The sequence below is a fragment of the Catharus ustulatus genome, chromosome 26 (assembly GCF_009819885.2).
Source record: "Catharus ustulatus isolate bCatUst1 chromosome 26, bCatUst1.pri.v2, whole genome shotgun sequence".
Classification (NCBI taxonomy): domain Eukaryota; kingdom Metazoa; phylum Chordata; class Aves; order Passeriformes; family Turdidae; genus Catharus; species Catharus ustulatus.
Genome location: NC_046246.1, coordinates 3934915 through 3962656, shown reverse-complemented (window position 1 = coordinate 3962656; position 27742 = coordinate 3934915). Strand labels below are relative to the sequence as shown.

General features: G+C 57.6%; 1 protein-coding gene across 3 annotated transcripts; it reads right to left on the bottom strand.

Moving 5' to 3' along the window:
- Positions 1–26: 26 nt before the first annotated feature.
- Positions 27–27683, bottom strand: COL8A2 (collagen type VIII alpha 2 chain). 3 transcript variants are annotated; one of them, XM_033080595.2, is made up of 3 exons: positions 27645–27683; positions 7146–7327; positions 27–2747 (listed from the first exon to the last, which is right to left on the bottom strand). In XM_033080595.2, the coding sequence occupies exons 2-3, from the start codon at positions 7309–7311 to the stop codon at positions 826–828; spliced, it is 2088 nt and encodes a 695-aa protein (XP_032936486.1). In that variant the 5' UTR covers positions 7312–7327; positions 27645–27683; the 3' UTR covers positions 27–825. The 3 variants fall into 3 exon arrangements, with proteins under 3 accessions (XP_032936486.1, XP_032936488.1, XP_032936487.1); XM_033080597.2 differs by lacking the exon at positions 27645–27683 and adding an exon at positions 27449–27537; XM_033080596.2 differs by lacking the exon at positions 27645–27683 and adding an exon at positions 10531–10770.
- Between the last annotated feature and the right edge of the window lie 59 nt (positions 27684–27742).

Genomic DNA, 27742 nt, shown 5'->3' with positions numbered 1-27742 from the left:
TGGAGAGAGCAGATCGTTGTTCATCATGGGGGTCCCAGCTTCCCTCACCGCCTTTGGAACCGGTCGTGGCATCCTCCCAGGTACCAGTGCCGGACGATTTTATTCCTAAAGGTGCTGGGGGGGGAGGGTTAAAAATAATATTTACTTCTTAGAAGAAGGTGCTTATGCAAAGTGTTCCACTCTTTAGGATTATAAATCCAACCACACTGAATCCGGAGTGAATCGGAGAGACTGCCCCAAAGCAGTCTGGAAAAACAGGCGTCAGCAAGCCTGGAACTTGGGCATCTGATGGTTTGGAAGGAAATTTCTCAATCCAGCGTGGATCCCTGCTGCTGTATGGGTTTGTGTAAGTGCCTGGGACCCTGCATTGGTTACCAAACACGCCAGCCATGACACAGCTGGATTTATTTATCTAGCATTCCAAATGGGAAATGAGGGCACTTGATACAGACCACGGGGGTCTGGTCTTTCAGCTGACCCTCTCTGGATCACAGAGCCAGATCCTTGCCATCCCAGGCATGTTCCTGTGTTTGATGTCCAGTCACTGGGGTATTTATTCCAAATATGCTTTGTTGAGGAAGTCGCTCCCCTCCCTCCCTTCTTCCCCCAAAAAAAGAAAGATAGATGGATAGATGTCTCCTTCCCAATTACCCTCTTGACTCATGGATCAAACAGCGTGAAGCAAGGTCCCATGACAATGTCTTGCGTGTTCTTCCCAGTGATTTTTCTTTTTTTGTATTAATTTTAAAACACTTTTTTATCCAAAAAAAAAAAAAAGACAGTTTATGGCTAAAGTGGGTGAAAAGGAAACGTGCCCAACAGCCGTTATGTGGGGCAGAGCAGGAACCCGGAGAAGGAGGAGTGGATGTATTCCGTGGAGTACAGCCCATTGGCCTGGTCTGAGGGCATTTGAACCCAGACCTGGTCATTCTCCTTGAGTTCAAGCACGGCACTGCCCGAGGCCTGGTCCAGGTACCCCTTTTTGTACTCATCGTAGGTGTAGGTGGCCGGCACGTTGTTCTTATACAGGGCCACCCAAACGTTGGTCCCTTTGACGTGCACATGGTAGGCAAAGTAGTAGATTCCGGATACGGGGCAGGTGAAGATCCCAGTGACTGGGTTGTAGCCGTTGTGCCCGTTATACAAGGTCCGGTCAAACTTGACGGGCATGCCGGATGCCGGGAAGGGGGAGGTGAGGATGGCAGTGAAGGCCGGCGCGATGCGGGCAGCGAGCTCTCCTCGGCCATACTGCGGCTTGCCCGGCTTCCCGTTGCCCAGCACAGCCCCCTCCACGCCGCCATCCGGCAGGTGCAGCCCAGCGATGCCCGTCTCGTCCAGCACTCCTGGCGCTCCTGGTGGCCCAGGTGGCCCCGGTGGGCCTGGTGGCCCGTTCAGCCCTGGCGTTCCTGGCATTCCAGGTGGGCCAATGGGTCCGGCCATGCCAGGCTCGCCGGTCTTCCCCTCGCCGGGAATGCCAGGGAGCCCGGGCTCCCCTTTCAGGCCTGGTAACCCCTGAGGCCCCATGGGACCAGCAGGTCCTTGCAACCCCGGAATGCCGGAGGGGCCTCTCAGCCCCGGCTGCCCCGGGATCCCACCGTCCCCTTTGGGCCCGGGGCCACCCGTTAATCCAGGCACCCCCGGAAGGCCGATGAACCCTGGTTCACCTTTGGGGCCCGTTGGGCCGGGAGGTCCCAGTGACCCGGGCAGGCCCCTTTCTCCTGGCACCCCTGGCTTCCCTGCAAAGCCATTCGGGCCTTGGTCCCCACGCATCCCCGGCATTCCTGGAGGCCCGCTCGGCCCCACATCCCCCTTGGGGCCGGGCAGCCCGTGCTTGCCTGGCAGCCCCATGGACCCTGGTGGGCCTGGGGGGCCAATGATGCCGGCAGGGCCTGGCTCACCCGGCTCCCCATCAACGCCGGGCTCCCCCTTATCGCCGATGGCTCCCTGTGCCCCGGGCTGCCCGCGGTCTCCTTTCAGGCCGGGCATGCCTGGCTTCCCATAGCCCGTGGGGCCAGGCAGGCCAGGGAGGCCACGGATCCCGGGCTCTCCCTTCGGTCCCATGGGGCCCTGTATCCCCGGCACCCCCGCGACACCCGGGACACCAATCCCATCGATCCCGGGGGGTCCCCGTGGCCCCACAGGGCCGGGCTCCCCGGTGACACCTGGCCCGCCCGGGGGACCCATGTCACCCTTGTCCCCGGGTGCGCCCGGCAGCCCATCCAGGCCAGGCTTCCCAATGCCGGCAGGCCCCGGGGGCCCCGCAGGGCCGGGAGGGCCCCCGTTCCCACGGGGCCCCGGTAAGCCTGGCTTCCCCACGCCATTTTCACCCTTCATCCCTCGTTCTCCACGGGGACCTGGCTCTCCTTTCGGGCCAGGCTCTCCCCGAAACCCGGGCAGGCCAGGGCCGCCCTGGGGACCCGGCTTCCCATTGACAGAGAGCCCAGCTGGCCCGGGCAGCCCCGGCGGGCCGGGAAGTCCCCTCGGCCCTTGCTCCCCTCGCATGCCAGGCTCGCCCTTGGCTCCGGGCATCCCTTTCATACCCGCCTTTCCAGGGAGTCCTGGGATGCCGGGTTTCCCAATGCCCGAGAAGCCCGGGGGCCCAGCAGGCCCAGGCTGGCCGTGCATTCCCGGTTTCCCCGTGCCCGGTTTTCCTGGGTAGCCGGGGGGCCCAGGGGGTCCACGTGGGCCGGGCTTCCCAGGCGGTCCTGGCTCCCCTTTGAGGTCCATGGGCAGCAGTGGTGGCATGTCTGTGAAGAGAGGAGAGACAGAGTGTCACTAGAGCTGGTGGTGGGCAAGGAGTGTCCTTGGGATGTTGGAGCCAGGGTCTCTGAGTGGCCTGGGCTTGAAGGGGAACCCTTCCACTAAAGCATGGCCAAAGCAGCTTCCTGGGCCCCCACATCAACAGGGCTGTCCTGAGGCAAGGCCAAAGCCCAGAGTTCCCATTCCAGCTTCATATCCCTCCATGATGCCAGGGGACACCATGGAAATTGCCGGTGCTTGCTGTCAGCTCTGACAGGGCTATTTTGTGATGAGTTACTGCAGAGTGTTTTTGGAGCTGGATTCAAACGTCCTGCTGCCTCACTTCCCAGTGGCCTTGAAAGCACCGTGGGATTCAGTCATTGCTGCCTGGGCTCAGCTGAGAGGATGGCGACAGAGCGAGCCAAGATTGAGGATAATCCCTCAGCCTGTCCTGCAAGTCCAGGGCCTTGAGGGACCTTTAATCCTTTTGGATTAAAAAGAAAACTCTTGGACATGTATTTGAGAGCCTGAGGAGGTGATGGGTGTATGGGTTCGACCATGCCCACAGTGCTTGCTGGCACAGCTCCCGAGTCCAGCAAGGCAGAGAAAAACCAAAAAGCAAAAAAGCTCTGGGGATGGAGGAGAAGCCAAGAGCTGGGAGGGAAATGCAGCCTCAGCTTCATCCAAATGAGTCAGCCCAGCTGGGAATAGGCCACAACCACTTGACATTTCAAGAATTTATTGAGGTCTTTTGCAAACGGATATAAGAAAGAAACTAATGGGCTGAGAGACTCCAAAGGCAAGGAGAGGCAGATGACATGCCCACCACAGCTCAGCATGGAAAGCACAGACATGAGCATAAATAACTCCTCAAGGCTAGCCCAGGCAGGGTGTCACCTCCCACGTGATGCCAGGAAAGGGTGAGAAAGCATAAATCTGACAAACTCTTTTTTTTTTGGGCAGTTTGGAATGAAGGAAATACTCGACAGTCACATGTACACGGGACTATGATGAGAAATGTGAAAGGCAGAGGAAAGGACTGTGACATCTTGGGTGAATTTAAATCAAATCTACACAAGGGAGATAATTCCAGTTGGGACAAGATCTATATGGACAAGTTCTTGGGATGGGGATGGATCCTGCCTGAGGTGGGAGCAGGATACAAGGCTGCATGCCACAGTCCCTGAGGTCTGCCAGTCTGTCCCCCTCAGTGAGCCAAGCTGGGCTTTGGGAGCACAGACACACGTGGTGCTGGGATCCGCCAGCATGGAGATTTCCTCAGTCAACGGGAAAAGCTTACGGGAGATTTGAGACACGTGAAAAGAATAACTGTGGCAGCAGCAGGCACAGCTCCTGGAGCATCAGAGGTGGCTTTGCCTGCCCCAAACACAGCAATTAGCTCTGGCCCTTCCCAGCCCGGTGCCGCTGTGTTTTCCTTTGGGTCATGGAAACATTTTTAGAGCTTATCTATAAATCAAACCCTGGCCCACATCCTGTGGGCTTGTAGCTGTGGTCACTTGGCTCTCTTGATGAAGGAAATATTTGTCTGTCATGACACTGCCACTGGATTTCTGCAAACTTCTGCTCCTCACCCCAGAAAACACTCCGTGAGGGAGAGAGGGCAAGGGAGCTGTGCAGTGTTGCGCTATTTCTGGGGTTTGGATTCTGGAAAAAAAAATTCTCCAGAAAATTATTTCAATGTGTTTTCTCCCCACACTTTTTCTTTTTCTTTTTTTTTTTTTTTCCTTGCAATGGTTTGAAATGAATTAGTTTTCTAGGTCATTTTGCATGGAATCAGAACAAGGATCTACAGCTGAGCCCACGAAGGAAGGAAAAAGCACACACGCTCTCTCTCACACAAGGCAGCGCAGAGAAACGCCAGGCGGGAGCTGCCAGCTTGCAGGCGGCCAAAAAAGCAGACGGGAAAACCAAACCGGGGCCGTCAGCGGAGAGAAACTGGGACACTGCAGCCCCACTGGTGTCCGATTTCAAAAGCTCATGTCTTACCACAGACACATGTCTCGGAGCGCTGCGCTTCGGAGCACCAGCGTGGGGTTCTGTGTTCCCGTCGAAGCAGGAGCTGAGCTGCCGTGAACCTTAACGCGGAGCCAGCAGGGGCAGCGGGAAGGGGACAGGGCAGGAATGACCCCTGGGAGCTCCCACCTGGGCACCACGGAGGGTTCCGTGTCCTGGGGAGCACCGGTGGGTGCAGCAGCCCCTCTGGAGCTGTGTCCATCCCGCTAAGGACCCCTCCTGCCTGGAGAAGGGAGCCAGAGCGGCCAGCAGAGGAATAATCCAGCGGGATGGGAAGTGGTTCCCAGCCATGAGCAGCCAGCAGTGGGTCTGGCCAGCACGGCCAGATGACACTGCAGGAAGGAGAGGTTGGCTGCTCTGTGGCGGAGCCCAGCCGAGCTTGTTCCAGAGCTGCTGCCAAGCCCTGTCTCGTGAGAGAGTTTCACAGGCTCGCAGGGATGTTGTGTGGGATCAGTGTTTTAGCACCTCTCACACTGTCTCCCAGCAGTGGGTGCCTCAGCACAGCACTCGCTCGTGGCTTTACCTGGCTGCAGGGCCATCGACATGGTTTAAATTGAGCCAAAATAAACCCCAATGTGCAAATCTCTGCAAAATGTTCTGAGCGTTTCAGCATTTAGCAGCATCTCCTCCCCTGAGTTCCCTTTGTGCTCTGGGACAGCTGTTTTTGGGTGAGAAAAGGTGTCTGGCATCTTGACAGAAAACCTGTCACTCCCCAGATGGCACCTGGAGGCAGGAGGAACCCCCCGACCCCCAGGAGGGGTCCCGGCCCCGCGGCCAGGCTGGGGCAGCCCGGGGGCCCCGCTCAGCCCCCGCCGGCTCGGGGTAACCCGCGGGGGCACGGCACAGCCCTGCGCCGTCGCGGCGAGTCAGCTGAGCTCCCCGAGCAGGGCAGAAGGCCAGCAGGGATTTTCCTTGCCAAATTAGAGGTTAAGCAGAGATGGGAACTCAGTGGGATCCAGGAGGCACCGGCTTCCCCAGCTGCCTCTGTGCGGCCCCACAGCCGGTGGCTCGGGCTGCAGCTGTCCCTGCGTCCCCCTCTCCTGTCCCCCACCTGTCCTCTCCTTCCCAAGGGTTTTAGAGCAGTAATGTCCAGGGGACTTCTGTGCTCTACCCTGCCTCAGTGTCCCCTCTGCCTGGTCTAAGCTGGCAGAGCTTGTCCAAACCCTTCCTTGCCTCAGCCCGGCACACTCACTGCTCTACACACCATGGGCAGCATTGCTCAGCATTGCTCAGTGCAAGCCGCTCTCATGCATAGGAAGAAGGGAAAAAAAGAAGGGAGAACAGCAGGGAGAGATTTGAATCCAGTCCCATCAGCAGCTGAAGTGTTCCTGTGCTACACTGGAAGGTTTTGGCTCTGGCTGGGATTCAGGGAGCAGCTTTACAACAGCTGGGAAGGGGGCAGGGAGGGGGGGCTTGTGCACACTTCGAGTGCAGGTTTTGCTGTGTGTTTTTTGACACATGTGCTGAGCTGAACTCCTGATAAGCCATTCAGCCCTCCAGTAAATCAGCCACCAGTGGCCCAGCCTTCTCCAGTTTCTCTTTCCAGAGCCAAGACCAGCTCCTGGGAGGGTCCAGGTCTGTGGCAAACCATGGAGAGGCTCCAGTGGCTCTTCCCAAGGGCCAAACATGGACCTGGCGGGTCTGGATACCCGAGCCCAGCAGTGCCCCATCCCTTGGTGCTGCCAGCACTGGGGTGGATGCAGGCAGGGCAGCTGGGGACTGGGGATTACAGAAGGCTGGGGGTGCTGGAGCCCCAGGTGTGCAGAGCAATGACCCTGGTGCCTCAGTCCCTCTGGGTGCATGTCACTCAGTGGGGAGTGATTTAACACGTGTGGAGTTTCTGGTGGCTGCTCTCTGAGGGAGGAAATGTCTCTCTCCTGCTCTTTCCTTGCCAGGCTGGGTCTCAGCTCCAGCCTTGGCACTCTTTCCTTTCCCAGCTGGTGCAAAACGCAGACAGGGAAACGGAATAGGTGGAGGAGTGGAAAAAGCCTTGCCAGGACAGCTCAGGTTTAACAGCAGGGAGAGGCAGAGACAGCGAGTGCTGGGGCTTCTGCACCTCATGCTGCTGGGGATGGGCAGGAGCCAGAGGCTGTGTCCCCTGACTCCCAGACCAAGGTGCCCTCCCAGCCCCAGCCAAGGGCTTCACTTCCTTGCTGAGCCTCTATCTGTGTCCATCCTGTCCTTTTGCAGTGGGTTAGAGACCAAAATGGTCCCTCTATGCTTGGCCAAAAGCGTGTTGGACAGTAGCACCCTCAGCTGTGCCAGGCGGCTTCCAGGAGCTTTGTCCCTGAAGGGCAGAGGGTGACAAGTGCCCAGTGTCCCCTCCTCACTGCCCTGTGCCCTCCCACAGTCCCACAGAGTGCATCCCTTACCCAGGTACTGCCCTTTGCCTTCACGGAACGGGGGTCCCAGGGGTCCCTTCACCATGGGCTGCATGTACTTGACTTGAGCGTAGCCCCCCACGCCGCCTCCCACGGCCGAGCGAGGGCCCATCACCATCACCATCGTCCCCAGCATCACCACGACGTCCGGCAGCATCCTGCTCCCACGGCTCCTGCAGACAAAGCAACAGTGACACTGGGTACACACCCCCACCTCACAAGCACCAGCTGGGAGCCTGAGAATGATCCCCCCCTGAGCAGGACTCCCTTGAATTTGCCTTTGTGAATCAGAGATAGCCTAAAACATGTTGCCCTTCCTGACACATCACAGCTGGGAGATGCATGGAAAATACAGTTTATAGAATAGAATCCCAGAATCACTGAGGTTGGAAAAGATCTCCAAGATCATTGAAGCCAGCCTGTGACTGATCCCCACTTTGTCACTATCCCAGAGCACTGAGTGACATGTCCAGTTGTTCCTCGGACACCTCCAGGGATTGGGACTCCACTGCTTCCCCGGGCAGCTCCTTCCAAAGCCTGACAGCCCTTTCCACAGAGAAATTCTGTGGAAACCTGAACCTCCCCTGCCACAGCTTAAGGCTCTTCTCTCATCTTGCACTGTAACCAACCACAGGGGTGCCTACTGGACTCTTACAGAAGCTGCCCTGAGTGTCTGTGGTAACTCTCACATCCCTTATACATTTTTAACAAATAAAAGAGGGGAGTAGAAAAGCAGATGAGACCTGCAACCCACTGAGCCCAGCATTGCTGTCACATCCCTCAAGTGAGCAGGGGCTCCTCTCACAAGAGCCATGGCCCCTATGGGAGGCACAGCCTGCTACTGCCAAGCCCTGCCTTCCCTGGGGGCAGCCGGTGGGTGCTGAGCCTCATAAGTGGGTGCTGAGCCTCCCAAGTGGGTGCTGAGCCTCCCAAGTGGGTGGTGGGCTAAACCTTCAATGTGGGAACCAAAGACTTGCTGCATTTGTGGCTCAACTGCGGCGCTTCGCGGGCAGCGCCGGGAACTCGCGCGGAGGACGAGGGATGGGACACAGGAGCTGCAGCCTCAGCCTTAAGTGCCTGTTTATTTAAAATAAACCCCCTTTATAAATACTTTCTTCCTCCAGCAACTCTCCCTGTCAGCTCCACGTGCAGAGCTGCAAACAGATTGATTTGCAAAGAACATTTATTTTCGGAAGCTTAAACAACACGTGACGCCAAAAAGCTTTTTGCTGCTTTTCCTCCTTCTCGTAATAATTGACCTGTGGTGGTTATTAATGAGAATTAAGCTCCTGGCCTGTCCTGCCAGGGAGCAGGGGCAGGGCTGCTGCATGCCCGGATTTCATTGGAATTTCCTGAATTGCTTTTGCTGAAGCAGCAGTGAAAAAAAAAAGAGCTGCAGCCTAGAGAAAAAACAACCCAAATTAAAACAAAATTAAAGCAAATTAAGTCAAGGGAGCAGGGAGCCCTGGCATGGGATTGTTCCTGATGCCACAAGGGCTTGGCAGGTTTTTGGAGTCTCCAGGGACGAGGCAGCCTTGACAGTTGTTCTTGTGCCTGGAACATGGTGTGGAGTCAGCTGAGGGCTGGAGGGGACAGGGATGGCCCTGCCATTAGCAGCACGACGGACCCTGTGAGGATGCAGGTGGCTGTGGCAGATGCTGGAAGAGGAGCTCTGCTCTGCCCGTCCCAGCAGAGCCACAGGCCCAGAGCGGTGCCACCGAGGCACCCGGAGCCGTGGCTGTGGGTTGGGTGGCACTGCCAGGGACACGGGTGACAGCCACCCCCGGCCTTGGCAGCACGGCCGGGGCCTCGCCGGCATTATTGTTTTTCTGTCTTCAGGGTCGAGGAGAGGAACGCTTCTTTTTATGAAGCATTATTTTACAAGGATTTGTTTAAGGGGAAAAGAATCCCATTTTAAGGGATTGCAGCTGTAAAAATACAGTTTCTGTTAAATAAAAGAGAAGAACAAACCCCTGAATCAGCTATTTACTTGTTTTCCTTACCTGGTATGACCCCTGTGCCTCTGTCTCTACCTCCCTCCCTTCCTAGCTCTCTCCTCTCCCACCTGGGCTGGATTCTCCCCTGCTCCTCCCCTCCATTGGGCTGTTTTCTCAGGATGCTGCCATGGGAGAAGCACCCTGGGGTGGTTCAGCCCCTCGCTGCTGGGCACCACATCCTCCTTCTGTGAGCCCTCAGTGCTCAGAGAGATGTGGGATGCAGGGAAAATGGAGCCAGAGGCAAGGGAGAGGGAAGACAAGGGAATCTGACCACGGTTTATTTGTGTATTGGATGTGAAACTGAGTTCCCTGCTCTGTGTCCTCTGTCACCCCCTTGATCCAGCTGGGTCATTCCTACTGCCCCAGTCTCTGCAGAGCAACAGGGGAGCCTGGCCTGAGCCCCTCAGGTACATGTCCCTCAACAAAAGGGGTCTCTGGTGCTCTGCTGTCCCCCCCAGCCATGCCCGGCACTGGAGGCCTCCTGCTACCCGTGCTCTCCAGGCAGTGATTTAATAACAATAAAATGGAAACATCTGGAGTCCCATATGATGGATAAAGTGTGCACAACGTGCTTGTGGAGAGGCTCTTTCATGCTTGAAATCTCCTGTGTTATGAACTGATAATTAATCACACAGAGCAGCCACACGATGCTCCCGTCTCGCCTGGCAGGTCGCGAATGGTGGCCAATCCATCATGTGTACGGGGTGGCTGCAGAGAGATGGGGGTCACCTGCCCATCCTCCTGGGGGTCACCTGCCTGTCCTGACCATCACCTGCCCATCCTCCTGGGGAATATCTGCCTGTCCTCCTGGGGTCTGCGGTCAAGAACCTTCTTGGATGGCCAACAGAGATCCCACAAGATTAATTTTTTTCCCTCTTGGAGCCGGGGAGATGCTTTGGGGGTGCCAGTTGTAGCCCCTCCTGGCTCATTCCACTCTGCCTGGGCACTGCAGCCACCAGGCTGGGCACTGACCAGCCAGGCTGCTGTCCTTCAAGGGCAGCTCCAGCCCCCCCAGCACACTCCAGTACGACCAAAACCATCCCTTGACACAAAGCCAAGCCCAGCAGGAGCTGCTGAGCCAGGAGGGTTCATACTGGGGCAGCACTTAAGGGGTCCATGCTGTTCTCTGGGGATGCAGGAGCAGGATGGGGCTCAGCAACACCGCACTGCTCAGCTCTGGGGGGAGCAGGGCCCCGATCCAGCACCGAGACCCCTGGCACAGCTTCAGAGCCGCCACCGCCCCGCTGACGGTGTGAGTGTCGGCTCCCCTGGCAGGCGGCGAGCAGACGTGTTAAAAACCCTTGGCACGCCATGAAAGCACTGGGAACAGGGAAAAAATCTCACACTTAAAGCATGAGAAAAGAGACAAGAAATGTCACCTTGTTCTTGCAGGAAAACAACCAGCCTGTGCTGCCTCCGTCGCTCCAGAGCTACTCGTGGCTTGTCCTGGGCAGCCTGGTGAGCACCCAGCATGTTCCTGGTGTGCTCCTGGTCATTCCCAGTGGAAGAGGGCTGCTGCCCCCTGCACAGTCCCACTCTCCCCCCAGAGCCCATGTCAGCACTCCCATGCCTGTGGACTGGGCAATGTTCCTGTGAACACCATGGCCCCGCTTCCCCACGGACATGGCCAGAGCTGTTGGCTGAGCTGCTGCTGATTTATGGCCCCTGTTACTTAAATATTAATGAAGGGCCTGGCCGGCCCTGCGCCTGCTCCCTTTGAGGCTAATTATTTTTTAAGTCAATATATGTGATCCACGGGGGATCTGCCATTGTGACTGAAGGTCGGCACAACGGGGAACTTGTTTAAACCCGGCAGTCAAAGCGTGGTCAGTTTGGGGCACAGCATGTGCTTGCTGGCACTCACCCCAGCTCCGGCCCCACATCCATCCCAGCCCCACAGAGGGGCTCAGGGATGAGGCAGGATGGGGAATTTGATGCACTTCAACTGCATGCTCAGGCTCACTGGCGTGGCCTCATCCCATCCTGGTCCCTGTCCCCATTGCTGTCCCCATCCTCTTCCTCATGCCCAAACCTGTCCCCATCGCAGTCCCCATTTTGGGCTCTGGCATCACAAGCACAGCCACCACCTCTGGAAGCGGTGGCAGAAGGTGGCCCCGGGCTGGGAGGGGAGCAGTGGGAAGCACCTCGCACCCGCCCGGGGCGGGGGGACTCGGGGAAGGGGAAGCACCGGGAGCAGCCGCCGCGTGTGGGTGGGCTGGAGCAGGCGGGCTTGGCCGCCGCCGTGTCCCATCGAGCCGCTCCATCCTCCGGTCATTTACAATAAAAAATAAAGCAGGGAGGATTTCCAAGCCCAACACGGGGCTGGCCCGGCTCCAGCGGGAGGTCGATGATTTGCTTTGCGCTACACATGCTTTAAAAATAATAATAAACCGAGTCAAAAACGAAAAGTGAGCTATGAAGAGGGAGAGCAGCACGTTGTTTCCGCAGGCCGGGCTGCGACAGCCAAAGGCATCAGGGAGCAGCTCGGCTGAGCAGCGCCGGAGCGCGGGGGAGACTTGGCACCGGGCTGTCCTTAACTGCATGACACCTGATCCGATCCAAGGCTGCTGTACGCGCTGCCGGAGCCGGAGCCTCGCCCGCCAGCAGCCCAGGGAACAAGAAAACATTTTCCTTGACGAAGAAAAAACACCCCACCCCATCTGCAGGGACCTGCTCCCTCGCACAGTGCCCGCGCCTGGCCCTGAATGGAGCGGGATTGGCATGGCACGGCATGGCATGGCATGGCACGGTATGGCATGGCACGGCACGGCACGGCACGGCACGGCATGGCATGGCATGGCATGGCATGGCATGGCATGGCATGGCATGGCACGGCATGGCATGGCATGGCACGGCACGGCATGGCACGGCCGTGGTGCAAGCTGCCCGTGGCTCACTCCGCCGGGGTTCCAGGGGTCCCGCAGCGATGTCAGCACCAGGGGCGGTGCCACCGCTCGATTCCGCGGCCGCCGGGTCAGGGCTCAGCTCAAGCGGATTAGTGACCCCGGGCGTGTGTGCCGGGAGCGCAGCCGCAGGTCACGGCTCAGGGCTTAATCCTTCACCTCCAGCTGTCAAAACTCCTCGGGAGAGCGGCAGAACCCCGGCGATGGCTGCCGGGGGTGGGCGTGGGGCTGAGACCCACCCTGGGCACGGCGAGACCCCTGGGTCAGGACTGGCTGGGGCCCGGGTCTGGGTGGAAAAGCCTGGCTCCTGCCTGGGGCAAGGCTCAGCCTGGCTCACGGCATCCCTGGAGTGCTGCAGTTCCCTCACTGACACACAGCTGGGTGAGTGAGACACAGGGGACATGTCCCCCCTTGCCCTGGCCCCAGAGGAGGGTTTCGGCACCCCAAATCTCCGGTCCTACCCCCCCACCCCCCCGCCAGCCTCCACTCCACCAAAATACCAGAGCTGCAGCATTAATAGCAGGGTTCCCTGCCAGGTGCATAGTTTGACCAGTCGAATCACACATGCCAAACCACAGGTATTTTATGAGACGTTTCCTGTTATGAAGACATTTTTGTGGGGATTCATTTTTTTCTTCCCTTCTTCTTCCCCTCTCCTCCTACTCCTCCTCTTCCCAGTGGAGTGGTGGCCTGCCCGAGGGCAGCTGTGATGCTGACCCTGAGGGATGGAGGAGCAGAGCAGCTGCCAAGTGCTAGAGCTGGGCTGCAGTAGGGATGAGGGTGTTGGAGGGTTCCAAGGCTGGAACCCCTTTCCAGGGGACTGCACAGAGGCTGTGCAGGGTCCAAACTGCTCTGTGACCAAGCACAGACACTTGGATGGATCCTGGTGTGGGATGTGGAGCATTTGCCCAACACCACGGGGAGAGACAGGGGGTGTGAGCCCCAGTGAGCTGCCGGAGCACTGGCATCGCTCTCCAAGGAGCCAGCCCTGCTCCAGGGACATGTAAGTCCTGGTGGGAGCAGTGGGAAGCAGTTGGAGTTTCCTCGAGTTCTGCAGGTCAGGCCCACCTTGCTTCCACAGCTCCTGTGCAGAAATAACGTTTTCTGAGGCAACGGGTGTTTTGCAAAGAAATCTGCTAAGCCTGGAGGGACCCGCAGAGAGCGATTCCCGTCTCAGGGAATTTACAGGCAAGTGGCCATGAACCGCAGACATTTAAACTTCCAGCCTTGTGCTGGGGTCACTGGCTCCATTATAATGAACCTTCTGGGGCAGGGTGCTCAGGGCAGCTCCCTTTGGGAGCTGGGACATGCGGGGCAGCAACACTGTGGCTGTTCCAGCCCTGCCCACCCATCCCACAGGAAGGGGATCCCTGCTAAGGGGGATGCAGTGGGGCCCCATAACAGCACTTGGGGAGCCCACAGTGGCTCCAGGTGCAACAAGGAGCCTCAGCAGGAGCACCTGTTCTCCAAAGGGAAAGATGTAATGGCCTCACACCACAGTAAATACAAGCTCCAGAGCAGTGGGACAACAGGGAGCCAGCAGCTCCCGAACTGCCTCCCAGTGCTCCAGGACAGCTGGTGCTACTGGTCAGCAGCACAGCATCCCCACCACGGTGTCCCCACCCTGTGGTTTTCCCACCTGAGCTCTCCACTCCTCCCTCGGCACCTGCCCAGGTACGACAGCAAATGTGTGAATTGCTGTGCAAACATCCCCTCCTGCCTAAAACACCAGGAACATCCCACATCCCTGCCCAGCTGCTCGGACAGGAACCTGCCTCGCGGTGTTTATCCTAACAGTAATTTTATTTTAACATTAGAGTTTGAAATCCTGTCTCCTTGGTTTTGTTGGGTCCTTTGATCTCCATTTCCTCTCCTCTTCCAGCTTTTTAGCAACACCCCCAGGTGAACCTGGCTGGTGCCAGCACTGCTGCCTGTGCCTGCCCTCCCGCACATCCTCTCTGTGCTTACCCTTCACAGAATCCCTCTGACAAAGCACCCGGTGAGTCCGCTTGACCCTCGGAGCTGCATCTCCTCGGGGAAGACCCCAGAGCTCGGCTCCTGAGCCCCAACAGGGCAAGACCCCGGTTGGGGCACCCCGGCTGCACCAGCTCCTCCCCAACCCCTGCAAACCCTCCCGGTGCGGCCACTCCCCGGCTGCCACCGCTCCCTGTCCCGCCAGGGCCACAGCCCTTGGGGACAACGGCGTGGCCGCAGGTGCTGGGACCTGTCCGGAGCGATTCTGGGCTGCCCCTGCCTGGGGTCAGCCTGGGGAGGTGCGGGGTGGCCGGGGAGGGTCAGTGTCCCTCCGCCGCCGTGTCGCCGAGCCGGGCCCTGCGCCGCTCCTGGGGTTAACGGGGGAAAGTATTGTTTATGCTTCTCTAATATCGGCCTTCTGTTTTGCATTTGCCGTTTCTTCAAAGATAGGGAGCCGCCTCTGCCAAGATTCCAGAGGAGATATCCTCAGCAATGCCGACCGCGCTCCCCACCGCACTCAAAGAAAACAAATGTCAGGCCAAGGATTGATATGAAATAGTTTAAAAATGAGAAAAAGCTGCCTTACAGCTAGGTTTACATTAAAATAAATTTCAGGAGTGGGAGCCTCGGCTGTGTCCCTCCCTGGCGGGCGGCGCTGGGGGATGGGGTTACCTGCCGGGGCGGTGCCTCGGTCCTGCCTTCACTTCGGTGGCTCGCAGCCCCGGGCCAGCATCGGCTTCCCCATCCCCTCACCATCCCTTCACCATTTCTATACCTATCCCTTCCTCATCCTCACCCCTATTCCCATCCCCATCCTCACCCCTATTCCCATCCCCATCCCCGTCCCCATCCCCATCCCCATCCCCATCCCCATCCCCATCCCCATCCCCATCCCCATCCCCATCCCCATCCCCATCCCCATCCCCATCCCCGTTCCCTGCTGTCCCCAAGGCCATGAACCATAAAGGAGCACTCCTGGCACGGCAGCCACGCACAGCTGCTTCCCCATTTCCACACCCAGGGAAGGGGATGGAGTGCACGTTTCAGGCAGTATTTATGTTATTTAATTTAATTTGATTTCTGTGAGCTGATGCGAGTCCCCAGCCAGCCCGAGGTGTTCAGTGGAAACTCTGACAAGACACTCCCATATCCCACGCTCCTGTCTGGCACAGCCTCATGCTCCTGGCTGGATTTCAGATTTCCCCTGTGCCCTGTAATCCCCATCTTAGGGGGCATCCTCTCTGCCAGGCTGCACTCCACAGCACCATGCCCCCATCTCAATGGACAATCCCCCATGTGCTTTTCCATTGGGACAGTCATGGGTTGCGCAAAATCAAGCTGACTTTTTCCCCTGATTTTTTTTTTTTTAATTTGCCTGACGCTGTCACAAGATATTTCACCATTGCTGAATCAGCTGCTTTGATTTTTCAATTTGAAATTTCTGGTTTTCAATTTTTTTAATTTTTTTTTTTAGTTTCCACATTTCCTTTGTCTTGGAGTCGACAGCCTCGCAGGGAATTCCAGCGGTCCTGCTTTCCTGGGGATTACACCAAACCCCCATGACCCAGGACCCTGTGCAGAGGCAGCAGAATCCACCACTCCTGGACAGCTGGGTGACATGTCCTGGGGACCATGAGGTGCCCCATCTCTACCATTAACCATCTTTCAACATCAGCACCAACATGCCATAGCTCAAAGCCACGCTCTCATTTCCAGGCTCCAAATTTCCAGTTCAATCGAGCATCCCACTGAATTTGCTTCAAAGGGTTCCAGACCACCCCCCTTGCCTGGACCCCTGCACCCACAAACGTCCTCATCCCCCACTGCTCTTCTCCTCCCAGTGTGACACCATCAGGCAGCCCTGCCCCACACATAGCATCTGCAGAGCAAGCAGTCCTGGACAGGGCAGCCCAGAGGGAAATGGTGAGGATTTCATGTGTCCCAGATCATCCCAAGGGAAAAACACTTCTGGACCCAGGATGGAGAAGGGAGCAGCTGGGACAGTGCCGGGAACCAGCTAAGAAAGCCCCAGAGGAGCCAGTGACCTTCACAGCTCCAGAGCATCTGCCTTGGGCGTCGCTGTTACCATTGACCCTCTGCCAAGCAAAACTGGGGACTTGGAGCTCCAGCGCCAGTGGAAAGCAGTGCAGAATATATGGAATATTTTCTTCATTTGTTTCTGTCAGAGACAGTGGCTCTGGATGGACACACAGCCAGTGGTGCTCAGGGCTGTCTCCATGTCCCTGCAGTGTCCCAAGAGACTGAGAATAGGATGGAGTCCCTCAGGGTCAGTCCCTGGTTTTGCACCCCTGTGCTGTCATCTGGTGCATTCAAATGCTCCCATTCAGAAGCACCAGGGCGCAAAATGGACACTGAACCCGAGGACAGGGAGACTCTCATTACAAAACCTTTTGTTTAGGCTTTGAGCTGGAAAAGCACCCAGCTCGTTCTGAGCTCTCCTCTGGGCTGTGTCATGTGGGAACCTCAGTGTCCACTTGGGACCCACTGCCCAGAGGGTCTCCTCCTGCCAGTGGCACATTTCTGAGCCTGGCCAGGACACCCCAGCCTTGGCAAGGGGGCACACCCTTGTTTGGGCACAGGTGGGTGCTCAGGAGGGGGCTGGCACAGTTACTGCACCCAAGGGACCCCAACTGTTACGCCAATCATTTCCCCATATTAGCAGCAGACCCAGATCCTGGGAACAGATCTAGATCTGGAAAAAGATCCAAACCCAGGGGATCAGACCTGATCCAGGGATCAAACACAACCTGTTGTTGCTTTCTAGGAAGTGATGGATGTGTGGCAGCCCCAGTTTGGGCAGGTGCCACCCTGCCACACTGGCCTGGCATTTCTGACAAATGAAACATGGGCAGAAAATTAAATTGACCTATTCAGCCCATTTTCCTAGAGGACAATCAGAAAGAAAAAAACAAAACCAAAATCAGAAAAGAAAAGATGCCCAGGGAACCCTTCAGCCTGGAGCTGGTGTGGGAAGAGAGCAGGGAAATGCTCTGGAGGCTCTGCCATGCTGGCAGGAGGCAATGCCAGGGGAAGGTGAGGTGACAGAGGTGACAGTCCCTCCGTACCTCGAGGGGCAGCAGAACCCACCCAGGACAGCACGAGCCTCACCCCTGCTGCAGAAATAACCGGGATAAGCAGAGCTGGCAGCGATTACAGGGTGTCCCAGAGAGACCTGGGGCTCCACAGGATCCCACCCCACCCCAGCTGCCCTGGCAGGGCTCAGCCAGCCCCCGGCACACCCACGGCGCGGCCCCTTCCCGGGAGCCTTCCTGCACAAGCCCACGGACATTTTCCACCGCTTTTACAGCAAGAGCATTAAAATGCCGTTTTCCGAAGGCTCGGCACGTTGAAATGTCAGGCCCTGGGTGGAATGCGGCGGGGGCGCGGTGGGAGGAGGGCTCTGGTGGCGGCTGGGCTCCAGGACCCCCCCATCTGTGCTGGCCTTTGTCCCCAAGGGAGGCTCCGGGGGCTGCGGCCGCCCCCATCCCCTGCGGGCAGCGCGGAGCGGGTCGGGGAGCCCCGGACGGGTCCTGCCCTGCGCTTGGCTCCCGGCGCTGTCTCCTGCCCACTGCCGGGCTCCTTTTGTCGGGAAGCCACGGCTGCCTCTTCCCACGGCCCCCGCTGGGCTCTGCCAGGGCAGGACCGTGGCCATGATGAGCCAATGGAAAGCAAAATCCGGGCAAGGCCAGTATCCCACGGCCTGGGGCCACTCCTGTCCCGCGGTGCCGGGCAGTGTGGAAGGGGAGGAGGTAAGGCCAGCACTGTCCTCCCGGTTCTTCAGCAACTGGAGATGGCCAAGAGGCCACTAAGCGGCAGCCAATGTCCCCTCCGTGCGGTGCCAGCACACACCGTGCCCCAGGGATGCTCCCGCACCCAGCCCCTGTGGCAAACTCATCTCCGGGCGTGGCTGGTGTCTGCTGCCCAGTTCTGGGCACCCTTACACGCTGTGGGACAGCCAGGTGTGGGGAACATGTCCCGTTAGGAGGCTGGTGGAAGCAGGGATACATCCCAGCTGGCCAGGGCAGCGTGTCCCAGCACTTCAGGAGGGGTGGATGCAGGTGGGGCTGGGGAACAAGAGCGGCCAGGACGGAGTGGGGAAGCAGGGAGAGCCCCGGGTGTCTCCCGAACACAGCAGCCACATGGGGTGTGTCAGAGCGGTGGGGAAAATTCAGGAGCTTTCAGCACCACCCAGAGAGGTGTCCGACGCTTTTATTTATAAACCCGCTGGCTCCCGCGCAGCTCCAGCCTCTCACATGCAGGAAAAAGCCCATCGGAGCCAAGACAAACAGAGTCAGCAGCATCCCTGCACAGCGGGAGGCAGCGCTGAGCGGGCCAAGGATGCTCCGGCTGGACCACCCGGCCCTGGTGGCCAGAGATGGCCGTGCCCTGGCACCACAGCCCTGAGGGCAGGCTCCAGCAGCACGGGCTGCCATGGCATTTACACAGCTGCCCTTTGTGTGCTGGCTGTGCAGGGGCCTTTTGGAGCAGGTGGGGGGATGCCAGTGGGATCCTGAATGCTGCCCCCACTGCAGGGAATGCTGTTTGTGCCCAAAGGCTGAGAGGGATGTGAATTCCCACAGCTCCCACCAAGCATGAGGGTGAGGTCCAGCCCTGTGTGAGGGGCCAAAGGGGCTGGGCCTGGATGGATTGCCCCAGCACTGGCTCCAGCTCCCAGCAGCATGACAACAACAGGTTGTGTGTATTGTGTAGTGTGTGCCAGGGACATGAGTGTGCCAGGGAATTCAACAAGCCCAGTGCTTTCTGCTGCTCCCAGCCCAGGCTAATCCCATAAAATGCCTTGTCAGCACAGAGGGACAGCAGCTCCTGCTCCATCCATCTCCCCCAAACACCATCCAGGGGCAAAGCAGTGCCATGGCCCCAGCTCTCCTAGAGGGCCCAAGGTGGATGCAGACAAAGGCACTGCGAGCGCCAGCTCCAGCTCCAGCTGCTCTGGGGACTCGGCTAATGGGGTCCATTTGCTGGGTAGTTCTTGGAATAACAAATTGTATCATCCAAAAAAGCAAAACCACAAAAGGGGATCGGCTTGCAGCTCAGCTCACAAAAGCCCCTTGTCTGGAGGCCCCCTGCGCCCCCCAATCTCCCAGAGAAAACTCAATTTAACCAAAATAAACAGCACACCCAGCCCTGTGCTCTCACGCTCCACGGCAAACTGTGGATCAGCCCGACCCTGTGTTGGCAAACGCCATCAGCCGGGCACCTGGCTGTGCCACACGGTGCTGGAGCTGCTGACCCCTCCTCTGCAGTGCCATCCAGCCAAAACTCAGCTGGCTGTGCTTGGAGGGCTCTGGGCCATGGTGCAGACTCCAGTGCTGTTCCATCTCCCAGTGCATCCCAGTAAGCAGCCAACACATGGAGGGGAAAGGGCAAGGCTTGTGAAGGAACAGGGGAGATGAAGCCATGGATTTCCCTGCAGCAGGAAGAAAGATGAGGGTCGACACCTGCTAATCCCTCCAATATCCCTACTCACCCCTGGCAGCTCCCTGGCAGGCTGGAGCCCACTGACCTGGTAGGAGGTGGAAGTTTGGAGCAAACAAAGTTTCCAGCATGGCAGAAATAATCCCAGCCTGCAGCAGAACCAGCTGGAGAGATCCATTGGCTCCCTCTAGTTTCAAACTCCCACAGGGATGTCCCGTGTCTCCTCTCACTGCCCCAGGGTCACCCAAGGTCACGAGCTCCTGTTTGCATCCTAAGAGGACACAGTGGCTGAGATGCTCACCTGTCCTGCCCTGGGAGGCTGCAAGGGGGGGAAGGTTAAAGGGAGGGGAGTTACACCCCTTTCCAGTGGGTCAGATCTCCAGAATTACGGGATTTCTGAGCTATTTCTCCAGTAAGGATTGTACCCCAGGCTCTAAACTCCATCCCAAGAGAGCTCTCCAGCAGCAGCCCTGCAGAGGTCCTGCCTTTGGGAAGGTGCCCCTGCTCTGACCCTGCAGCAGTGGACAGAGGTTATGCATCTCCCATGGCTCTGGTCTTCACACCTTCTAGTGCAGGGCAGGAGCACCAGCTCCCAACCCTTGTCCCCACACTGCTCCCTCCCCAGCCCCAGCCAGGTATCCCCAGCCCCAAAAACCACTTGAATTATTGGCACTCTGAGCAGTTTTGCTCAGGTTTCTGACCAGGTTCCACCCCTGGGCCAGCTGCTAGCAAACAATCTGTGATGCCCCATTCCACACGAGCAGGGACAGCACCGGGCACCGGGACGGGAATGCAGTCACAGCCACAACCTTCACAGAGCTTTGGGGACAAACACACCTGGACTCCCACAGCCCCTGGGAACACAGGATGGGATGGGGCTGCTGGAACCCCATCCCTGGCTGTTTCCCAGAGGTTACTGCAGCATCTCTTCCCAGCTGGATGCCCCCAGGAAGGTGAGGCCAGCGCAGCTCCGGACCGGGGCGACCCCGCCGTCACGGCCCATCTGCCGCGGGTAATTCACCGCCTGCCCGGCAGCGCTCTGGCTGCATTCCTGCCCTAAGTACCGCGGATTTGCTGTGCTTTATGAAAAACGAGAAGAATGTTTTAAATGAAATTAATTCTGACGAACCCAAGATTTCATAAAAGCACTGCCTGGGCATGGTTTGGCACAGGCCTGCTCTTGTTCGCTCTAGTGCCTCCCTAGGGGGAGGAAAATACCAGGCTTGGCATAAAATAATTACAGACTCCTTGTACAGCTCAATTTATGGCTGCTGGAGGAGAGCTGGGGTCTTGTCCTGGCCCGTAGCTGATGGTTGGCAATGACATCACGTGTGGTCTTTAATGAATGGCTATGTAATGGAAAAGACCATCAGCACCAAGTGTGCCAGGCTGGCAGAGCAGTGCCAGACACCTGAGTGTCCCACACCAGGCCTGGAGGGGACATCTCACACAGCCACACAAGTTCCTAGCACAGCACAGGGCTGGCACAGACAGGGTCTGTTCATGGTGTGGACGTGTCCGTGCCGGTGGTGGGAAGGAGCGAGCGGAGGATTGGGAAGCAGGCACGGAGCCACTGGTGCTCGGCGTGGCCCCACCAGCTTCCTTTGGATGCAGACAGGGGAACTGCTGCGGCCCTGCCCGGCTCTCCCTTTCATCTTGACTTTAAAAAGGCACTAAATTAAAACCATAAAGGCACCCAAGCCCTGAAGGGACTCTGCTGTCCCGCTGGCCCCTGCGCCGGGGGATGCTCAGCAGGACACGGCGCTCGCGCGCAGCAGGAGCAGCTCACAGGGCCCTGACCTTGTTATTTATGTAACACAAAGCTCTTTTCCTCTGTTCATGAACTGCCAGGAGCCAGATGCTGAGCCCCCTCAGGGGTCTGTGGGCCCGTGGCACTCGCTGGGTTTTGGGGTCCTTGAGCTGCTGTGAGTTGGCCCAGCTCCAGCTGTGGAACAGCTCCCCAGGGATGTGACAGAGTCAGAATCTCTGGAAGTGTTCACAAAACAGACGTGGCACTTCACAGCACGGCTTAGTGGGCATGGGGTATTTGGCTGAAGGTTGGACTTGATGATCTTGAAGGGTTTTTCCAACCTTAATGATTCTGTGTGCCTGCAGTGGCTGGGCATGGGCCTGGTTTGGGGTCTGCCCTTGACCCAGGCTGCCCACCCTGGGGCTGTGGGCTCTGCCCTCCAGGGTTATCAGCTCAGCCCCATGGGGCCCAAAGCATCTGAAATTAAAGGCAAAGCAAAGACAAAGGTATCGCTGCTGTAATCCAAACCCAGGCCCAGGCCAGGATCTGCCTGTGGGTTGTGAGTGCCAGACTGGCAATATCAGGAAATATGAAGAAATAGCAATAAAAGTGGTCTTGTTCTTGTCTGCTGGCTCACAGCACAAGGAGCAGTGAGAAATACCTTTCTGCAGTCATTGACAATGCATGTTTGAGGCTGGAAATATGCTTCTCTGGCAAAAGCCCACATATTTAACCCCGATGGGCACCGGCAGCTCACCCTGTGAGTCCAGAGCAGGGTTCAGGGAGGGCAGTGGAACTTCCCAAGCTGGAACTTCCCAGCTTGCCTGAGCACAGCAGCTCAGGAGATGCTGCTCTGGCTGCTGACACAGAGCAGGATGTGAGGACGATAAGTGTTGAGTGTTGAAATGAAAGCTGCAGTGAGAGCAAAGGAGCTGCTGCAGCTCTGTGCCGTGCCAAGCCTCTCGCCTCCTTATCGGTGCTTCCCTGAGAACGATGGCTGTGTTGTCCTGACATCAAATATTCTCCTTGTGGTGATCCATATCTCCTCCATTTCAGTCCGAAATGCCCGAACGCTCCAGCCCTGATGCACACCCTGGATTCACACTCTCGGCCCTGGAGCAAAGCCAAAATCTCCAAAGGAAAAATGCATCCAGAGCTTCCAAGTTTTGTGGTGAAACCACATGATTTTGATGGGAAGCCATAAATCAGTCCCAGGCTCTCTCAGCTCCCTGTAACTTCTTAAAACAAACCTGGGCTGAATTCTGGGTCTTGTAATGAAATCTGAAAGCAGGTGAATTGGCCGCAGGGCTCGTGCGTCACCACAAACGAGTGCACGGAGCTGCTCGGGACAGCCCCCACTCTTTGAGTGGCTTCAACTATCCCACAGTGATGGGGCACAACCAAAGCATCTTCCACCTTCTGTCGGTATCCAAGGACAGAAGAGGTCTGAGTGCTGCCCAATCCCTGCAGCACTGCCGAGCCTTTCCCAGCCCTGGGGGCATGGACACCACTCTGACAGCTGGGACAGGACAGGGAACACCCCAGCAATGAGATGGGCAGGACCTGCTGCCCTGCCCTGCCCTGCCCTGCCCTGCCCTGCCCTGCCCTGCCCTGCCCTTCCCTTCCCTGCCCTGCCCTGCCCTGCCCTGAAAATGGGCATGGGGAAAGGGGTAAATCCTCGTGTGGCTGCAGGGATGGGGCAGTTCCCTGAGGTGGTCTGGCCTCAAGGCCTTAGGTTTCGGCACAAAACAAAGTGAAGGCTCTTATTTGGCTAATGTGCCTCCGAAGAAAGGCTCTATCCTTGTTTGCTCCCACTGCTGCATTGTCTGTGGATAAAGACAGGGATAGTTCTCATCTGATACAGCAATATCATCTCGCCCATCTGGACAGGGCTCTTTACAAGACCCTGCTTTAGAATTTAGATCCCTGGGAACTTGGAAGGCAGCAGTGAAACAAAACCCTCTGCCAGAACAATAAAGAGGCTCTCAGCGACAGCCAGAGCTCTGTGGGGCAGGCACAGGAGTGCTGCGAGGTCCCAGGGGTCCAGCATTGCCAAGCTGCTCCTGTGTGCAGCAGGTTTGCAGAAATCTGCTGGTTTGGGGCAATTTCTGGGGCCACATCCTGCCTGGGAAGGCAGAACTTGGGCTGGGAGCGCTGCAAACAATAAGGACTCAGGTTTTTGGTGCAAAACAGCCAAGCTGGGCAAGGCATTGCATCGGCCACTGCATCCACGGCAGGTGGACATTGAAGTCATTGTCCTTCCCCCGACTGCTCCCTGCCAAGCCCTGTCCTGGATGGAGGTGCCTGGAAGAGCCTCTGAGGACAAACATCTCCAGATGGGCCAGTGGGACAGGCTCAGCCCCAGGGAAGGTCACAGAGACCAGACCTGGCTGCTCTGCAGATTTTGGGTGCAGTTGCTGCCTGTGATCTGGGGCTTGGCTCTGTGAACTCAGCTGACACTGGGGCCAGAGGCCACGGGAGCACTCTTACGGCTGAGGGGACAGCAGACACCCTCACACTGCCACCTTTGGCTCCTCTTTAATCTCATCCCATTTTTGGTAGGACCCATCTCCCACCTGCAGCCCCCAGCCAAGCTCAGGAGCGCTGCAGGGAGGCAGCAGCCCTCAGGAGCTGTGGGGTCCCTGCTCCTGGGATGCTCCTGGGAGAACATGGGAGAACAGGGCAGGATGTGACTTTAGTGATGAGTCCAGCTCCTGCAGATTTTTGGGGCAGATAAGCAATGCCCAGGGGTGAGCCAGGCTTTTGGGGAGCAGAGCATCACATCCCACCAGCCACGCCAGCCCTGCGCCCCCCCGGCCCCGTGCAGATGTTCCCCGGAGCGTTGCCATCCCTCCAGCCCTTCCCGGCTGGGATGGATCCCATCGCTTTGAAGTCTGCAGCCGATGTGCAGGGTTATGCAGCCAGAGCAGACAGCCCTGGGGAAGAGCCAGGCAGCCAGGGATGTGACTCAGGAACGGCTCCGGTGACAGGGGGAAAAGGAAAAGCGGTTTATTATGTCTGTGCCGGAGTCCAAGTCGCCAACGCAGGGAAGCAACGTGCAGCTGAGCCCTGAGCAGGAGGGGAGAGCTGGAGTGGGGTGGTGTGGGGTGACAGTCACCCTGAGGGTGCCAATCCCACTGGATTACTGCAGGACACAGCCAGGCTCCAGCAGCATCCTGCTCTGCTCCCCACATATCCAGTACAGGGAACCCTTGAGTGCAAAACGGGGAATGGGCACGTGTCAATGTCCCCCTGCCCTTGTTAAAGCAGTTAATTACCCTCTCTAATTAGCTGTGACAAAGTGCATGGGCGACTGGGGATGCTCAGAGTCTAGCACATGCCCAATAGAGTGGATGGCCTGCACCCTCTCCCAGAGGGAAAAAGGTGAGATTGAGACACTTAGGGAAGACAAATGCAATTTGGTGTCTTTTTATCCCTCCCTCTTCTGAACCATGAGATTTTATTGTCACAGATATTTTCTTTATTGCAGAGGAATGGAAACTCTGCTCCTTCCTGGGCTGTGGACAAGATGAAATAGGAGAGAATGGCAGAGGGGAGTGTGGGGACAGACGGGACCGGCCCCACGCCCTCCCCTCCGGGTTAATGCCTTTTGCAGGTGCCACTGCCCAAATCCCTTTGATCCGCTGTTGTCACAAAGTGTGAGGAGCCCGGCTACTGCTGGCCGTGGCACATAGGGCCCGTGGAGGAGGTTTTGGCCCCCACATAACCGATCCAGAGAGCAGACAGAGCATTAAAACCAGGCGGTTTCTTCTCCACCTTCCCAGGAAGAGGCTGCACTGCCCGCCAGACCGAGCACTTGGATGCACCACACAGCGCCGGCATCCCCGTGATGGATCAGCTCTGAAAACAACACCCTACTAATCTGCCTCCCCAGCAGCCATAAAACTGTCTTCCCAGTTCCTTCAGAGAGGATTTACAGTGGTTCAAAGCATCCTGGAGCAGCTGGCAGAGGCGAGAGCTCCCCATGGGCGCTGTCCCCACACCTGGGGCACCTTAGGGCAGCAGGGTGATGTCCCTGTATCTTGGTCCCCAGCCACTCCACTTGATTCCCCCACAAACTAACACTCCTCAATAGGGACTTGGCAGCCCCCTATGGCAGGTCAGTGACCTCAGGGTCATGCTTGACCCCAGAAGCTCCTCACCATGATCCCAGCACCCCCAAAAAGGCTCCTCTCTGGGCTGTTCCTGTGCTCTGTGCTGAAGGCAAACAGGACAGGTCTGCCCTGATGGGGACAGCTGGTGGGTAGCTATGGTCACAGCCCTGGTGACCATCACTCGAGGGACAGCACATGAGCCCAGCCATGGGCTCACTGAGGTGGCTGCTCACCAGCCCTGGGGCTTTCTGGTTGTGTGACCCTGAGAAGTCTGAGCTGTGACCCCCAGGCACAGCCCACACCACTCACTGAGGTGGCTGCTCACCAGCCCTGGGGCTTTCTGGTCGTGTGACCCCGAGGAGTGTGAGCTGTGACCCCCGGGCATAGCCCACACAGGGCCCCTCTGGCACCAGGAAATCTTCCAGCACTGGGCATGGGGAATGGGAGCGCTGCCCCTATGCTCCCCCTGCTCTGTATCCAAGTGGGAAACCAAAAACCCAATGCAAGGCGAGCTGTGCTGAGCCCCTGCCAAGAGCCACGGACAGAAATATCCTTGATTTCACCAAGGTGTGAATAACTTTTGACACTTCTAGGGCTTATTGCCTTAAAAAAATCCCCCCGCAGTCCCCATTCACACTCGGCAGGACTGTGTTTCATATGAATGGAATATATGAATCACTGCAAAGAATTTAAATGCTTCCCTGTACAAAGAAACTCTCCCTCCCCGCCTCTGTGGCCGGGCTCTGCACAGCCTAAAACAAAGGCATGGCAGGAGACGGGACAAATCCCAATCACCAAACTGCTACCTCCTTGGACAAGGGCAGCCTGGCCTCTCAGTTTGGCCCAGTGCAGTGGGGTAGAGTCTCCACCACCTATTTCAACCCACCACTAACTCCCCTGGCCACAGCACTCGTGGTTTCCAAAATCCCAGCGAGCCCCTGACAGCTGTTGGATTCACATCTCTGTGCGCTGTTTGCGTTTCGGCTCTGCTCCTGCTTCTAAACCCCAGTTTTCAGATTGGAACAGGCAAAGAAAATTGCTTTATTGCCATTCCTCTGCCCAGTCTGGGATCTGGGACAATCCACCGCCCCACTGCTGGGAGATAGGGTCAGCTGGGCTGGCGGAAACAGGCGAGTCTTCCTGCAAGAACCTCTCCCATTTTTTAGCAGTTTGGGTTTTGCTGTTTCTTTTCCCTTTGGCCAACAGGGCAAGGAGGAAAAATGTAACTGGAAGCCTGGTGCAGCCCTGCTGCATTTCCAGCTGTGATGTTTCCCCTGGCATCGCTGCCTCAGCTCCACACACGCGGTTGTGTCCAGAGCCTCAGCGGAGTGAGGAAAGCCAAGATGGGGCTTCAGGCACCTGGGTTACATTGGTCCCTGAAAGAGCAGGGGCAGGACAGCCCCTGTGCCCACCACAGCACTGTCCCTGCCCAGGGGGCTCGCAGCCACCAGCCCTGCTGCCAGGTCTGTGTCCTAAATTCGTAGGATCCGGCTCTGAAAGGAGCTGCTTTGTTTCCCAGTATCCCTCGCAGACGGATCAAAACTGCATTTTTACAGAAGCAATAAAAATCCCAGGAATTCACCGGCCTTATGATTTATTAAACATGTTCCTTATAGCAAAGCTGCCCATAGATGAGAAATATCTCCGGTAGGTTATTGCCTGGCCTGGGGCTACTGTACAGGGGGGATCTTTCCTGGCTTATTGGGAATGTTCAAAGCTGGAGAACCTGGTAGCTCAGGAGCCAATTAACAGTAACACTCTTAAAAAAATAAGCACCTTGTGTTTCCCAAGGTTTTTGTGGAAGGCGCCACAGTGCCAGGATCCAGGAATGGTGCCGGTACCTGGTGCAGATGTTGGGAGCTGCGGGAGGGGACAAGGCTCCAGGAGTGCCAGCAGTGGCTGTCCCAAAGGTCACGGCACTTTCCCCAAAACACTTTTGTTCTCACAAACGTATTTCCTAACAGCAGAAAGTAAGAGCTGGGCACTGGGGACAGCAGAGGCTCTGGGGAGGATTCCCTGGGAAAGGGACGTGACCGAGGTGGGTCAGAGGAGGGAGAAAGGATGAGAAAAGGTAAAGTAGAGGAAAGCGAGCTCAGACCTGCCCGAGGAGGGATGGCTGAGGCGTCCTGCGGTGTTCCTCGGGGAAAAGGCACCAGAACAGCGGGACTCGTGACTGGGAAATCCACGGGATCAACTCCCGCCCGAGCCCGGCACAACCCGCGGGATGCGCAGGAGAGCGGGACCGGGAGCGGCGGAGCCCCGAGCCCATCCCGGCGGAGCGGCGCGGACCTTACCTCACCTCCCGTCGGCGCGGCGGAGCGGAGCGGAGCGGAGCGGCGGGCACGGGTGGCTGCTGGCGGGAGCGGCGGGCCGGGCCGGGCCGAGCCGGGCC